We start from the raw sequence: 14,291 nt of genomic DNA on the forward strand, positions 1-14,291 counted from the left end.
GTGTTTTTTCGGGTCTAACTCGGGTTCAGCTTCTTGTTGCGGTTAGGGTTATGTTTAGGGTTGTTAGGAAAGAGTGAAGACGCAGAGTCCTGTTGAGTGTGGGGTTGCGTAAAGGCTCCCCCAGGGAGTTCAGGTGTACCCAAAGGCTTCCGCTCAGAGCACTTTTTGATGGCAGAAAGTGGCACCGTACGTGTTTTTTCGGGTCTAACTCGGGTTCAGCTTCTTGTTGCGGTTAGGGTTATGTTTAGGGTTGTTAGGAAAGAGCGAAGACGCAGAGTCCTGTTGAGTGTGGGGTTGCGTAAAGGCTCCCCCAGGGAGTTCAGGTGTACCCAAAGGCTTCCGCTGAGAGCACTTTTTGATGGCAGAAAGTGGCACCGTACGTGTTTTTTCGGGTCTAACTCGGGTTCAGCTTCTTGTTGCGGTTAGGGTTATGTTTAGGGTTGTTAGGAAAGAGTGAAGACGCAGAGTCCTGTTGAGTGTGGGGTTGCGTAAAGGCTCCCCCAGGGAGTTCAGGTGTACCCAAAGGCTTCCGCTGAGAGCACTTTTTGATGGCAGAAAGTGGCACCGTACGTGTTTTTTCGGGTCTAACTCGGGTTGAGCTTCTTGTTGCGGTTAGGGTTATGTTCAGGGTTGTTAGGAAAGAGTGAAGACGCAGAGTCCTGTTGAGTGTGGGGTTGCGTAAAGGCTCCCCCAGGGAGTTCAGGTGTACCCAAAGGCTCAGGCGGTGATGAGCGCTGGGGACAAAAGGGGACACGATGTCACCCCCGGGGGGGGCCGGACCCCCCCCCCTCCAAAAAAAAACCCTTCCTAGAGACCCCCCCACGTGGGGACCCTTGCACGGGGATGGCGGCGCCCCAGGCAGCCCCGCTGCTTGCACGCGCGTGTGCAAGGAGCACCCAGAGCCCCCCGCGCGGGGGGTCTGTGCAAGCCATGTGTCCCCCCACCTCCCTGAGACCCCCCCCCCAAAAAAAAATATGGGTTCCCAGTTCTCCCAGTTTGGGGACGAGGCCAGCACCCAGTACAGGGGCTGGGAGGGACCCAGGCATTTTGGGGGGGGGGGCACAACACATGCTGGGGGGGGTGCAACTGGGAAGGCAAATTGGGGGGGGGGGGGGTCAAGGGGAAATGGGCGGCATTGGGGTGTTTTGGGGGGGGATTAAGGGGGCTGGGAGTGTCCCAAAAGGAAGGACACGGGGTTGGGGGGGGGGCACAGGGGGTATTAGGGCACCCTATGGTGGGGGGGATCGGTGGGTGAGAGGGGGTCCTGCCCAGCACCCACCTTTGCGGAGGGGCCCCTCGGGGGGGGGGCGCGTAGTCGGGGCCCAGCAGGAAGCAGGCGCGGTCCCGGCCGCAGCGCTCGCGGCCCCCCCCCCGCAGGCCCCCCCCGCTCCTCGGGGGACAGGGGCTGCTCGATGGGGGGGCAGTCCTCCTGCGCCAGCGCTGCGCGGCCCGCCTCCCCGTTGGGGCGAGCCTCTGGGGGGGGGAACATAATGCCATTGGGGGGGGGGGACAAGAGCCCCCCAATTTCAGCCCACAACCCCCACAAAAATTGCAACCCCCAAACCCTAAATTTCAGCCTTTCAGCCCACAAGCCCCCTCAGTTTCAGCCCCCCTAACCCCCAATTTCAGCCCCCACCCCCCCAAAATTTCATCCCCAATTTCAGCCCCCAAACTCCTCCCATTTCAGCCCCAGATTTCAGCCCCCACCCCCCCTAAATTTCTATCCCCAACCCTCACAAATTTCAGCCCCCAAATTTCATCTCCAATTTCAGGCCTCAAACCCCCTCAATTTCAGCTCCCAAGCCCTAAACTTCAGCCCCAATTTCAACCCCCAACTCCCCCTCAATTTCAGCCACAATTTCAGCCCCCCAAACCCCCAAAACTTCAGACCACAAGCCCCCCAAATTTAATCCCCTGACCCCTAAATTTCAGCCCCCGAAGACCCAAAATTTCAACCCCCAACCCCCCAAATTTCAGCCCCCAAATCCCCCAAATTTCAGCCCCCTAAACCCCTAAAATTTAACCCTCCAAACCCCTATATTTCAGCCCCCAAAGACCCAAACTTTCAACCCCCAAACCCTCAAAATTTAACCCCCTAAGACCCTAAATTTCAGCCCTCAACCCCCCAAAATTTAACCCCCCAACCCCCCAAAATTTCAGCCCCCAAAGAACCCAAAATGTAACCCCCCAAACTCCTAAATTTCAGCCCCCAAACCCCCAAAATTTCAGCACCCAAAGACCCAAATTTCACCACTCCCCCCGCCCCCCCCCCCCCCCCAAAAAAAAATCCGGCCCCCACTCACCCGCCCGGTTGATCTCCACCACCTCCTCCTGTGCCAAGGGGCAGGCGTCGCGGGCCGGGGGTCTCCGGGGGGGCCGGGGGCTGCCGGGCGGGTTTTGGGCTGCGGGCTGGGGGGCCGCAGCGGCGGTGGGGGCCGCAGGGGGGCCGTAACCGGGCGAACCGGGCTGGGGGGGCCGCGGGATATGCTTGTTCTTCTTCTTGGGCAGCTTCTGCTTGGCCATGGCCAAAGAGTAGTACATGCCGAAGTTGTTGACAATGACGGGGACGGGCATGGCGATGGTGAGGACCCCCGCCAGGGCGCACAGGGCCCCCACCAGCATCCCCGACCACGTCATGGGGTACATGTCCCCGTAGCCCAGCGTCGTCATCGTCACCACCGCCCACCAGAAGCCGATGGGGATGTTCTTGAAGTAGGTGTGCCGGCTCCCCGTCACGTCGTCGGGGTCGGCGCCGATGCGCTCGGCGTAGTAGATCATGGTGGCGAAGATGAGGACGCCCAGCGCGAGGAAGATGACGAGGAGCAGGAACTCGTTGGTGCTGGCCCGCAGCGTGTGGCCCAGCACCCGCAGCCCCACAAAGTGCCGCGTCAGCTTGAAGATGCGCAGGATGCGGACGAAGCGGACGACGCGCAGGAAGCCCAGCACGTCCTTGGCCGCCTTGGAGGAGAGGCCCCGCAGCCCGACCTCCAGGTAGAAGGGCAAGATGGCCACGAAGTCGATGATGTTGAGGCTGCTCTTGACGAAATCCCGCTTGTCCGGGCAGAAGCTGACGCGCATGAGGAACTCGAAGGTGAACCAGACCACGCAGGTGCCCTCCACGTAGGTGAGGAAGGGCTCGGTCTCCACCTCCACTGCCACCTGCGTCCCCGTCCCGTTGCCCACCGCCACTGTCTCCGTCTTGTTGATGACCCGGTTGAAGGCCTCGTGGGTCTCCAGGCAGAAGGTGGTGATGGAGATGAGGATGAAGAAGAGCGAGGCAAAGGCCACGTACTGCGGGGAGGAAGGGTGGGGGGAGTGAGAGGGGGTCCCGAGACCCTCGACCCCAATAAAATGCCCCCTGACCCCAAAAAACCACCCCCCGACCCCAATAAACCGTGGAGGAAACCACGGGGAGGACCACAGAGGAAGGTGGTGGCGATGAAGAGGAGGCAGAGGAAGACAGAGGCTGTAGCCTGGTGAGGGAGAAAGCCTGAAAATCAATGGAGGGCACAAAAAAATTGATGGGGGGGCCAAAAACCAATTGGGGGGACCATGGAGGAAGGTGGTGATGAGGATGAGGAGGCAGAAAAAGATGGAGGCTGCAGCCCTATGAGGGAGGAAACCTGAAAAAACAATGGAAGACCCCCCAAGAAACTGATGTGGGGCCCCAAAAAACAATGAGGCCTTAAAAAATGATCGGGAGACCCTGAAAATTTGATGGGGGTCCCAAGAAATAGATGGGGGGGGCACAGAAAGGCAGGAGAAGCACAGCAGGAGGCAATGGAGATGAGGATGAAGAGGAGCGAGGCGAAGGCCACGTACTGTGGGGAGGAAGGGTGGGGGGTGAGAGGGGGTCCTGAGACCTCTAACCCCAATAAATGCCCCTACAACCCCAATAAACCACCCCCTGGCCCCAACAAGCCACGGGGAAGACCATGGAGGAAGGTGGTGAAGATGAGGAGGAGGCAGAAGAAGATGGAGGAAGCCTGAAAAAACAACGGAGGGCACAAAAAAATTGCTGGGGGGGGGCCCAAAAAATGATGGGGGCCTCAAAAACCAACAGGGAGACCCTCAAAAAATGGATGGGGGCCCCAATAAACGATGGGAGGACCCCAAAAACCAATGGGGGGGCCCACAGAGAGGTAGGGGGAGCAGAGCAGGAGGTGACAAGGATGAGGATGAAGAGGAGCGAGGCGAAGGCCAAGCACTGTGGGGAGGAAGGGCGGGGGGTGAGAGGAGGTCCCGAGACCCCCGACCCCAATAAAACGCCTCCCCCCGACCCCAATAACCCCCCCCCCCCGGCCCCAATAAACCAACGGGGGGACCACAGGGGAAGGTGGTGATGAGGAGGAGGAGGAGGAAGATGAAGGCCACGGCCCTAGGAGAGAGGGGGCCCAAAAAAATCGATGGGGGCGGGGGGACAACAAATCCAGGCTCCCCCCACAGACGAGGGGGGGAGCGCAGGAGGTGGTGAGGAAGAGGAGGGAGGATGAAGGCCACAAAATGCAGGGGGGGCAATAAATGGGGGGGGGGGGGCAATAAATGGGGGGGGGGGGGGGCAACCAAAGCATCTGGGCCCTGGCCTAAATATTGGGGGGGGGGGGGGGAATAAGGACAAGGGGGGAGGGATGTAGGGCAGGACAAGGAGGGGGACACAGGGGACGGTATTTTTGGGACGGGGGGGGCACAGAGGGATGGGAGGGCACGGGGAGGATGTAGGGCAGGTGCAGGAACGCAGGGGGGGATGTAGGGCAGGCGGGGGGGGCCTGCGGCGAGGGGGGGGGGACGGGATGGGAAGGATGTAGGGCACGCGGGGGGGGGACCATGGGTGGGGGGGGGGAGTGGGCCAGGAGGGGGGAGGGGGGCACCGCAGTGCAGTCCCGCTCCCCCCCCCCCCCCGGCCCCGCTCTGCTGCGGCAGGATCGGGGCCAGCTCCCGCCGGTGCTGCCAAGCCCCCGGGGGGGGGCCGCTATTTCCAGCCCCCCCCCCGCCGATTCCACAGCCCAGCCCCCAACTCCGTGTCCCCCTGTCACCCTCTGTCCCCCCCCCCTCCATGTCCCGCAGTGTCCCCGGTGCCCCCCCCTGCAGCGCTGCAGTGTCCCTGCGCTCCCCCCCACCGTGTCCCCAACCCCTCACAGCCCCCCCGGGACCCCCCTCACGACCCCCCCCAGTTCCTTCAGAGACCCCTCAGCCCCCCCAATTCCTTCAGAACCCCCTCAGATGCCCCCCCCCCAACCAGGCTCCCCAATTCCTTCATCCTTCACAGACCCCCCCAAGGACCCCCTCTGCCCCCCCCAAGTCCTTCGGAGCCCCTCCAGCCCCCCCCCAGGACCCCCCTAATTCCTTCAGAGCCCCTCCAGAGCCCCCCTAGCTCCCCTCAGGACCCTCCCTCGGTTCCCCAATTCCTTCAGAGTCCCCCCCAGGTCCCCTTAGGACCCCCCCCCTGGTCCTTCAAAGCCCCCCCAGCCCCCTCTAGGTCCCCTCAGGACACCCCCCAGCCCCCTCTAGGTCCCTTCAGACGCCCTCAGGATCCCCCCCCACCCTCCCCAGGACCCCCTTTAAGTCCTTCAGAGCCCCTCCAGCCCCCCCTAGGTCCCCCCAGGACCCCCCCACCCCCCTCCAAGCCCCCTCTATCCACCCCCAATCCCTTCGGAGCCCTCTCAGATGCCCCCCCCCCCATTCCTCCAAAGCCCTCTATCCCCCTCCCCACTCCCCCTAGCCCCCTCCTCACCCCCCCAGCCCCCTCCTCAGCCCACCCTTCCCCTCCCGCCCCTGCCATCCCCCTTCTCACTCCTCCTAGCCCCCTCCTCAGCCTCCCTAGCTCCCACTATCCCCCTCCCCAATCCCCCTAGCCCCCTCCCCATTCCCGCCATCCCCCTCCTCGCCCCCCCAGCCCCCTCCCCATTCCCTCCCCGCTCCCCCAGCCCCCTCCCCGCTCCCCCTCATCCCCCTCCCCATCCCCTCCTTGCCCCCCTAGCCCCCTCCTCGCCCCCCCAGCCCCCTTCCCATCCCCTCCTCGCTCCCCCAGCCCCCTTCCCATCCCCTCCTCGCTCCCCCAGCCCCCCCCCCGGTCCCCCTCATCCCCCTCCCCATCCCCTTCTCGCCCCCATAGCCCCCCCCTCGCCCCCTCCCCATCCTACCCTGGCCATGCGGGACGAGTAGGGATCCTCGAAGAGCGCCCAGACGCGGGGCCGCCACCGCCGCCACCAGCCCCCCGGGCGCCCCTCGTCCAGGCACAGCCGCTTCAGCTCCGCTCCCCCCGCCGCCTCCCCTCCGCCGCTTCCTCCACCTCCTCCTCCTCCTCCTCCTCCTCCTCCTCCCTCCCCGCCGCCGGGCTCCGGGCTCTCGAAGCTGTCGAGGGCCTCCTCGGCGTCGCGGTGCTGCCGGTAGTTCATCCAGCAGCACGCCTCCACGTCGGTCTCGTCGATGCCCCAGAAGGCCAGCTCCTCCTCGAAGAGGGGCCCGCACACGTCAGCGGGGCAGTGCAGCTTCCCGGTGCGGTAGTAGTTGAGCACGTAGGCGAAGACGGCCGGGTGCCGGTCGAAGAAGAACTCCCCCGCCGCCGCATCGTAATCGAACCGGGCGGCGGCGCCGGGCTCCGCCAGCCCGGCCAGGCGGGTGCCGGGCAGGGTCTGCAGGGTGCTGCGGTACGTCTCGTGCCGCACGCCGCCCACGTTGATCACCACCTTGGCTCGTTCCGCCTGCCACCCCATGGCGGGGCCGCCGCCCGACGGCCCGGCCCCGGGCCCGGCCCCGGCTTCGCTCCCGGCGCCGGCTTCGGAGCCGACTCCGCTCCCGGCCGCCGCCGCCGCCACCGGAGCGGCGGCTGCCGCATCCCCGCGGCCGCGCCGGCGCCGCCTGCTTCGCGCCGGCGCGCCTCTGGCCACGCCCCCGGCCACGCCCCCTCGGCCGCGGCCACGCCCCCCGGACACGCCCCCGGCCACGCCCCCTCTGCCGCCGCCACGCCCCCGGCCACGCCCCCGGCCACGCCCCCATCGGCCGCCGCCTCGCCCCCTCCCGCCCCGGCTCCCCGCAGCCGCCGAGGCCCCGCCCACACGGCCCCGCCCCCGCGTTGAGGCCCCGCCCGCAGGCGCGCTCAGGCTCCGCCCACGCGGAGGGGAAGGGGAGGGGGAAGGGAAAGCGGGAGGGGTGGGGGGTGCGGGGGGGGAACTGGGAGCACTGGGACGTACTGGGAGACGCACTGGGAAGGAACTGGGAGCACTGGGGGCTACTGGGAGACTTACTAGGAAGGGACTGGGAGCACTGGGGGCTACTGGGAGTCACTGGGAGACCTACTGGGAAGGCACTGGGAGCACTGGGGCTTACTGGGGGCTACTAGGAGCTACTGGAAAGGCACTGGGAGCACTGGGAGACTTAGTACAAAGGAACTGGAATCACTAAGGGCTACTGGGAGGCTTACTAGAAAGGAACCGGGATCACTAGGGGCTACTGGGTGTTACTGGGAGCTACTGGGAAGGCACCGGGGGCTACTGGGAAGGCACCGGGGGCTACTGGGAAGGCACTGGGGGCTACTGGGAAGGCACTGGGGGGGACACACACACACACACTGCCAGGGAGCCCCCGGAGCAGAGCCTTTATTGGCGGCACCGGGAGCCGTACTGGGAGCACTGGGCCGTACTGGGAGCACTGGGCCGTACTGGGAGCGCCGGGTCAGGTGCTGGGCGCCAGCCCCACGCGCTGGTGGTCGCGGTCGAAGACGGCGTAGTGCCGGGCCAGGAAGACGTCGCCCAGGATCCAGAGGGGGCCGGCGGGGGGGGGCACGTCCAGCGCCATGAAGCCGCTCACGCAGGTGGGGGCGCCCCACTGCGACACCTGGGGGGCACAGGGGGGGTCGGGGGGGGCACGGGAGGGTGTGGGGGGGTGGGGGGGGGTCATAGGGGGCATTGGGGGGTGGGGACATGGGGGGGGCACGGGGGGGTCGTGGGGGGGGCGTAGAAGGGACATGGGGGGTGGGGGGGGTTGGGAGGGGACGTGGGGGGGCGTGGGGGGGACATGGAAAGGACATGGGGGGCGTTGGGGGATGTGGGGGACATGGGGGGAGCGTGTGGGGGGGGTCAGGACACAGGAGGGACATGGGGGGGGCATGGGGGGGCATGGGAGACATGGGGGATGTGGGGGGGGTGGGGATGTGGGGGGGTTGGGGACGTGGGGGGCATGGGGGGGACATGGGGGGGATGTGGGGGGGGTGTGGGGCGTGGGGGGGGCATGGGGGGATTGGGGGATTAGGGGACACATGGGGGGGTTGGGGATGTGGGGAGACATGGGGGGGGCCACGGGGGGGCCACATGGGGGGGCACCCACCTGCAGCACGTAGTGCTGGGGGCCGAGGGTGAACTCGCGCCCCCCCAGGACGAAGGTGACGTTGGGCAGGGAGGGCACCTTGTCACAGTCCAGCAGGTACTGGGGGGCACGGGGGGGGACAGCGCCCAGCTGGAGGGACGTGCCCCCCCCCCGAACCCCAGGGACCCCCCCAGCCCCCCTCAAAACCCCCCAGAACACCCTCAGCCCCCCCCCCAGCACCCCCTCAGCCCACCCCCAATTCCCCCCCATAACCCCATCCCCCCCCCAAACCCCCCCAGGACCCCCCCCACATCCCCCCCAACCCCCCAGGACCCCTCCCAACCCCCCCCCAAGCCCCCCAGAACTCCCCCAACCCCCCCCAAGTCTCCCCATACCCCCCTGATACCCCCCCAGATCGCCCCCAGGACCCCTCCCAATCCCCCCCCTCCCCTAACCCCCAGCCCCCCCCCCGGCCCCCTACCTGCCCCCCCAGGGCGCGGGTGCCCCCCAGGGCGCGGTGCAGGGCGGCCACGTCCGCGCTGGGGCCGGTGACCAGTGACGTCCCCGTGTCCACGATGGCCTCGCAGCCCCCCCGGCACAGGGGGGGGTCCCGGCACCCCAAAGCCCCCGGGGCCCCCACCGACACCCTGCGGGGGGGGTGGGGGAGGCGTTGGGGGGGGGGGCCAGGGGGTATTTGGGGGGGGAACGGGCGTTGGGGGTGCCAGGGGGTGGTTGGGGGGGGATTTGGGGGGGCTGTTAGGGGTTGGGGGGGCAGTTGGGGGGTGTTGGGGGGCTGTAGGGCCCCCACCGACACCCTGCGGGGGGGGGAGGCATTGGGGGGGTGCAAGGGGTATTTGGGGTGGGGTCGGGGGGATGTGGGGGGTGCCAGGGGGTGGTTGGGGGGGCTGTTAGGGGGTTGGGGGGGCAGCTGGGGGCAGCTGGGGGCACTGTTAGGGGTCTGGGAGGGGGCAGTTGTGTTTTTTTGAGGGGGGTGGGGGGCTCTTTAGGGGACTGGGGGGCAGTTGGGGGGGTTTTGGGGGGGCTGTTAGGGGGCTGGGGGGGCAGTTGGGGGACATTGGGGGGGGGTGTAGAGTTTGGGGGGGTCCCGGGGGGGTCAAAGATTTGTGGGGGGTCAAAGACTTGGGGGGGGGGGTCAAGGATTTCGGGGGGGGGGTGTCAAGGATTGGGGGGGGGTCAAGGATTTAGGGGAATTAGAGGGGTTTTGGGGGGTCTGGGGTTGGATAAAAGGGGTGGGGGGTGTTGGGGGGGGCTGTGCGGTTTGGGGGTCGTGGGGGGGTCCCAGGGGGTCGCGGGGGGGTCCCAGGGGGTCGCGGGGGGGGGGGTCTCACCGCTCCATGTGCAGCTGCCAGTAGGCCGGGCGCGTGACGGGGACGTAGTGCAGGGGGCCCTGGAACTGCGTCTCGTTGATGCCCCCCAGCAGCAGCTCCCCCCCGTCGCCCCCCGACGTCCCGCTGCGGGGGGATGGGGTCAGAATGGGGGGGGTGGGGGCGGGTGGGGGCTTCAAGGGGGGGTTGGGGTGCGTTTGGGGAGTGTCAGGGTCGTGTTGGGGCTGTATCAGGACCATATTGGGGCGCATATGGGGTCATACCGGGACCACATCAGGGCCATATCGGGGGATATATGGGACCATACTGGGGCCATATCAGGGGATTTATGGGACCGTACTGGGACCATACTGGGGCCATACATAACAGGGGATTTATGGGACCATACTGGGGCCGTGTCAGGGGATTTATGGGACCATACTGGGGCCGTGTCAGGGCCATATCGAGGCACACTGGGGACCGTATCGGGACCGTATCGGGGCACATTTGGGGTCCTATCGGGACCGTATCGAGCCCATATCGGGCCCGTGTTAGGGCCATAGTGGGACTGTATCGGGGCCGTATCGGGGCCATATCGGGGCACATGTGGGCCCATCTGGGGCCCGGCACCGTGCCTGCGGAGGCGGAAGGCGAAGACGTTGTCGCGGAAGAGCCCGCGGCGCATCATGTTGTCGAAGACGGGCACGGCGGGGCCGGCGGCGGCGCCGGGGAAGGCCAGGCCCAGGACGCCGTCGAAGCGCGCGGCAGCGAAGGTCAGCCCCGGCAGCGCCACCGCCTCAGCGAACGTCTGTGCCGGCACCGTCACGTTGGACAGCTTGGGGGGGGGGGGGGACACAAATCCCAAAATCAGCCCCCCCATTTTTTGTTTAATATTTTTTTTTCTTTTTTTTTTTTTTTGGGGGGTGGGTCTTGGCGAACGGCTGCAGCGGCACGTTCGATGCCTCAGGGGGGGGGGACTCCCACCCCCAAATTAACCTCCCCCCCCCCCGTCTTTTTTAATATATATATATATATTTTTTTAATTTTTGGGGGGGGGTCCCAGCCCACACCTGCAGCGTGTCCTGGCTCAGGAAGCCCCGCAGGCTGCCGCTGCCGTAGTGGATGGAGAACTCGGAGCCGTTGGGGCGGTGGGTGCGGGACAGCGCCGAGTAGTAGTGGGGGTGCAGCCCTTGGGGGGGGGGGGGGGGGGCACGAGGGTCAGACCCCGCCCCCTCCGATAGGCCCCACCCCTCCTATAGCCCCGCCCCCTCCGATAGGCCCTGCCCCCTCCATGCCCCCCCCCATGGCCCCGCAGCCCTACAGCAGGCAAAGGGTGGCAGCGAGGCCCCTTCCCCCCAGATGGACACGCCCACTTCGGTAAGCCACGCCCCCTGCAGAAGGACACGCCCCCTGTAGAAGGACACGCCCCCCAGCAGGAGGCAGCTCTGCGCTGGGACCCATCCTGGCCCCGCCCCCTCCTGCCTTGGCTCCGCCCACCCCTGCTCCAGGCCCCGCCCCCGATCTCAAGCCCCGCCCGTCTAAGCCACGCCCACTCCCCTAGACCACGCCCCCTCCCCAGGCCAGGTGCAGCAGCTCAGCTCCGAGACCCTCCATGACCCCACCTCCTCCCAGGCCCCGCCCCCTCCCTCCCAGGCCCTGCCCCCTCCCCCAGGCCCCTCCCCCTCCCCCAGGCCCCGCCCCCCAGGCCCCGCCCCCGCCCCCCAGGCCCCGCCCCCAGGCCCCGCCCCCTCCCCCCAGGCCCCGCCCCCCTACAGCAGGCCAGGTGCAGCAGGCAGCAGCGGGCCGAGGGCACCCAGAGGTCGGCCGAGCCGGTGTCGAAGATGACGCGGAACGGCTGGGGGGGGGTCCCCAGGGAGATGGTGCCATAGTACTGCGCCTGGGGGGGGGCGGCACCGCCTACCGTCACCCCCCCAGGGCCACACCCCACCCCCCCCATGACCCCATAACCCCCCCATGTCCCCTCCCCCCCCAGCGTGTCCCCACAATCCGCCCATAACCCCGCATGCCCCCCCGTCCCAATAACTCCCCCATGTCCCCATAAACTCCTCCATGCCCCTAATAACCCCTCCGTTCCCCCTTAACACCAACATGACCCTATAACCCCCCTCGTGCCCCCATAAACCCCCCTCCGTGACCCCATAGCCCCCAGCCCCCATCCATAACCCCATAACCTCCCCATAACACCCCCCCCATGACCCTATAATCTCCTTGGGCCCCCATAATCTCCCCCCATAATCCTCCCCCGTAACCCCCCCCCATGATCCCTATAAACCCCCATAACCCCACCCATGACCCCACAACCCCCCATGACCCCCCCAGCCCCCCCCATGACCCCACAACCCCCCCATGACCCCCCCATGACCCCACAACCCCCCCATGACCTCATAACTCCCCCCCCCCCCGCCCCACTCACGTCCATGTAGTTGTGCAGGCGCTGGGGGGCTGCTGGGGGCCCCCCCACCCCGCTCCGTACCCGGGGCCCCCCCCACACCTCAGGGGGCAGCCGGGGGCGCACCCAAGGGCCCCTTTCCAGGGGGATGCTGGGGGGGGGGGGGGGGGGGCGTTAATTAGGAGGGTGCTGAGTTAATTAGGGGGGAGTTAATGAGGGGGGTGTTAATGAGGTTAATGACCTTAACAAGTGTGATGAGGGGTTAATGAGGTTAACCAGTTAATTGGGGGGGGGGCAGTGGGGTGGGAGCCCGGGGCCACCCATGGGGCTGCCCAGCCACTAATTAGCCTAATGAGGCTAACGAGGCTAACAAGGCCAAAGGGGAAGAGGAGAGGCCATAGGGTGCTCCTGGCCTTGGGGGCGGGGGGGGGGGAGAAGGAGTTAACGAGAGGTCCTGGGGGGGGTCCCGGGGGGTCTCCAGAGGGTCTGGGGGGGGATTAATGGGGTTAGGGGCTCCGGGGTCAGAGGTCACGCGTGGGGTTACACCCGCGGGTGGGGTCAGGCCCGAGCGGGTCGGACCGGGCCGGTGGCTCCCGCCCCCGCGTCCGGCTGGGAGGGCCCCTCTCCCTCCCAGGGTGCCGCCACCCCATAATATTTTCCCCCCCCCCCAAGACCCCAAATCCCCTTGGGGACCCAGGTGTCGTGTCCCCCCCCCCCCCAAGCTGGTGTCACGTGACCCCAGCATACCCCGGGGGGGGGATCCTACGGTAGCCCCATTATCCCCCCCCCCAAAAAAAAAAGGGCAGGAGGTGTCACAAGGACTGGGGTGTGCCCCCCCCGTGTCACCCCCTCTCCAAGTGTCGTCCCCCCCCCGGTGTCCCCAAGCACCGGGATGTCCCGCCCCCAGGGATTCCCCCCACCCCAGGGATCCCCTCCCATGGATTCCCCCCCAACCAGGGATTCCCCCCCCTCCCTTAGGGAATCCCCCCTCCAGGGATTCCCCCCCAAGGTGTCCCCCCCCTCCAGTTGTGCCCCCCCCCCACTGTCTCCCCCCCAAGGTGTCCCCCTTCTCTCCAGGTGCCCCCCCCCAGATGTCCCCCTCCCAAAGTGTCTCTCCCCGCCCCGTGTCCCCCTCCCCAGGTGCACCCCCCCCCCCAATGCCCCCCCAAAGTGTCATCCCCCCCACAAGGTGTACCCCCCCCAAAGTGTCCCCCCCAGATGCCCCCCCCCCCCGGTGTCCCCCTCCCCAAGTCTCCCCCCCCGGTGTGACCTCCCCACAGATGCCTCTCCCCCCCCCCCCCAAGTGCTCCCCCCCCCCCACTCACCGCAGCACGGCTCCGGCCCCGGCCGCCAGCAGCAGGAGGTGCCCGAGCGTGGGACCCCCCATGGCCACTCTGCCCCCCCCCGTACCTGGGGCGCCCCCTCCCCACCTGCCCCCGGAGGCCCCGCCCCCGGCCCCGCCCCCGGCGAGCCCCCATTGGCTGCCAGCACGCCCAGGCCCCGCCCCACCCCGCCCAGGCCCCGCCCTCCACGTGGGGAAAGGGGAAATTGGGGGGGGGGGGGGGCTCAAAACCACCCCCCCCTGCAACCAGGGGGGGGCCCCAACACTGCCCCCACCCAGCACTGGGCGGGGCTATGATGTGGCCACGCCCTCACAGGTGGCGGGGGGGGCCTTGAAACTGCTCCCCCACATGGGGGGGGGCGTCTCGAAACCGCCCCTTCGTGGGAAGCCCCGAAAGAGTCCCACATCCGGGGGAGGAGGGAACCCCAAAATTGGGGGGGGGGAGGCCCAAAATTAGGGGTGGACCCATAATTAGGAGGAAGAAGCCTAATATTTGGGGGGGAGGCCAAAATAGGAGGGTGGGACACCCCAAAATTAGGGGGGGACCCCCGAAATTGGGGGGAAAGCCCCAAATTAGGGGAAGGAACCCCAAATCTGTGGGGAGAACCCCAAAATTGCGGGGAAGAACCCTAATATTAGGGGGAAAGGCCAAAATAGGAGGGTGGGGGACCCCAAAATTCGGGGGGCCCCCCAGAACTGGGGGGATCCCCAAAATTGGGAGAAAGAACCTTAATATTAGGGGAAAGGTCAAAAAAGGATGGTGGAGGACCCCAAAATTGTGGGGGAAAACCCCAAAATTGGGGGGAAATCCCCAAAACTGGGAAGGACCCCCAAAACTGGGGGGAACCCCAAGGTTGGGAGGAAGAACCTTAATATTAGGGAGGAAAGCCAAAAAAGGATGGTGGGGGACCCC

General features: G+C 66.9%; 2 protein-coding genes across 2 annotated transcripts; both read right to left on the reverse strand.

Moving 5' to 3' along the window:
- Window positions 1–1,219: 1,219 nt before the first annotated feature.
- On the reverse strand, window positions 1,220–6,858 carry LOC308186377 (voltage-gated potassium channel KCNC1-like; the record flags this gene model as incomplete). Its single annotated transcript, XM_080608524.1, has 3 exons — window positions 6,141–6,858; window positions 2,304–3,291; window positions 1,220–1,473 (listed from the first exon to the last, which is right to left on the reverse strand). The coding sequence occupies exons 1-3, from the start codon at window positions 6,711–6,713 to the stop codon at window positions 1,220–1,222; spliced, it is 1,815 nt and encodes a 604-aa protein (XP_080464650.1). The 5' UTR covers window positions 6,714–6,858.
- Window positions 6,859–7,579: 721 nt separating this feature from the next.
- Window positions 7,580–13,494, reverse strand: LOC308186376 (cathepsin D-like). Its single transcript, XM_080608523.1, has 9 exons — window positions 13,362–13,494; window positions 12,061–12,187; window positions 11,400–11,523; window positions 10,697–10,815; window positions 10,262–10,461; window positions 9,651–9,773; window positions 8,783–8,948; window positions 8,323–8,421; window positions 7,580–7,833 (listed from the first exon to the last, which is right to left on the reverse strand). The coding sequence occupies exons 1-9, from the start codon at window positions 13,421–13,423 to the stop codon at window positions 7,672–7,674; spliced, it is 1,182 nt and encodes a 393-aa protein (XP_080464649.1). The 5' UTR covers window positions 13,424–13,494; the 3' UTR covers window positions 7,580–7,671.
- Between the last annotated feature and the right edge of the window lie 797 nt (window positions 13,495–14,291).

This window comes from Anser brachyrhynchus (assembly GCF_964034855.1).
Source record: "Anser brachyrhynchus genome assembly, contig: SCAFFOLD_170, whole genome shotgun sequence".
Classification (NCBI taxonomy): domain Eukaryota; kingdom Metazoa; phylum Chordata; class Aves; order Anseriformes; family Anatidae; genus Anser; species Anser brachyrhynchus.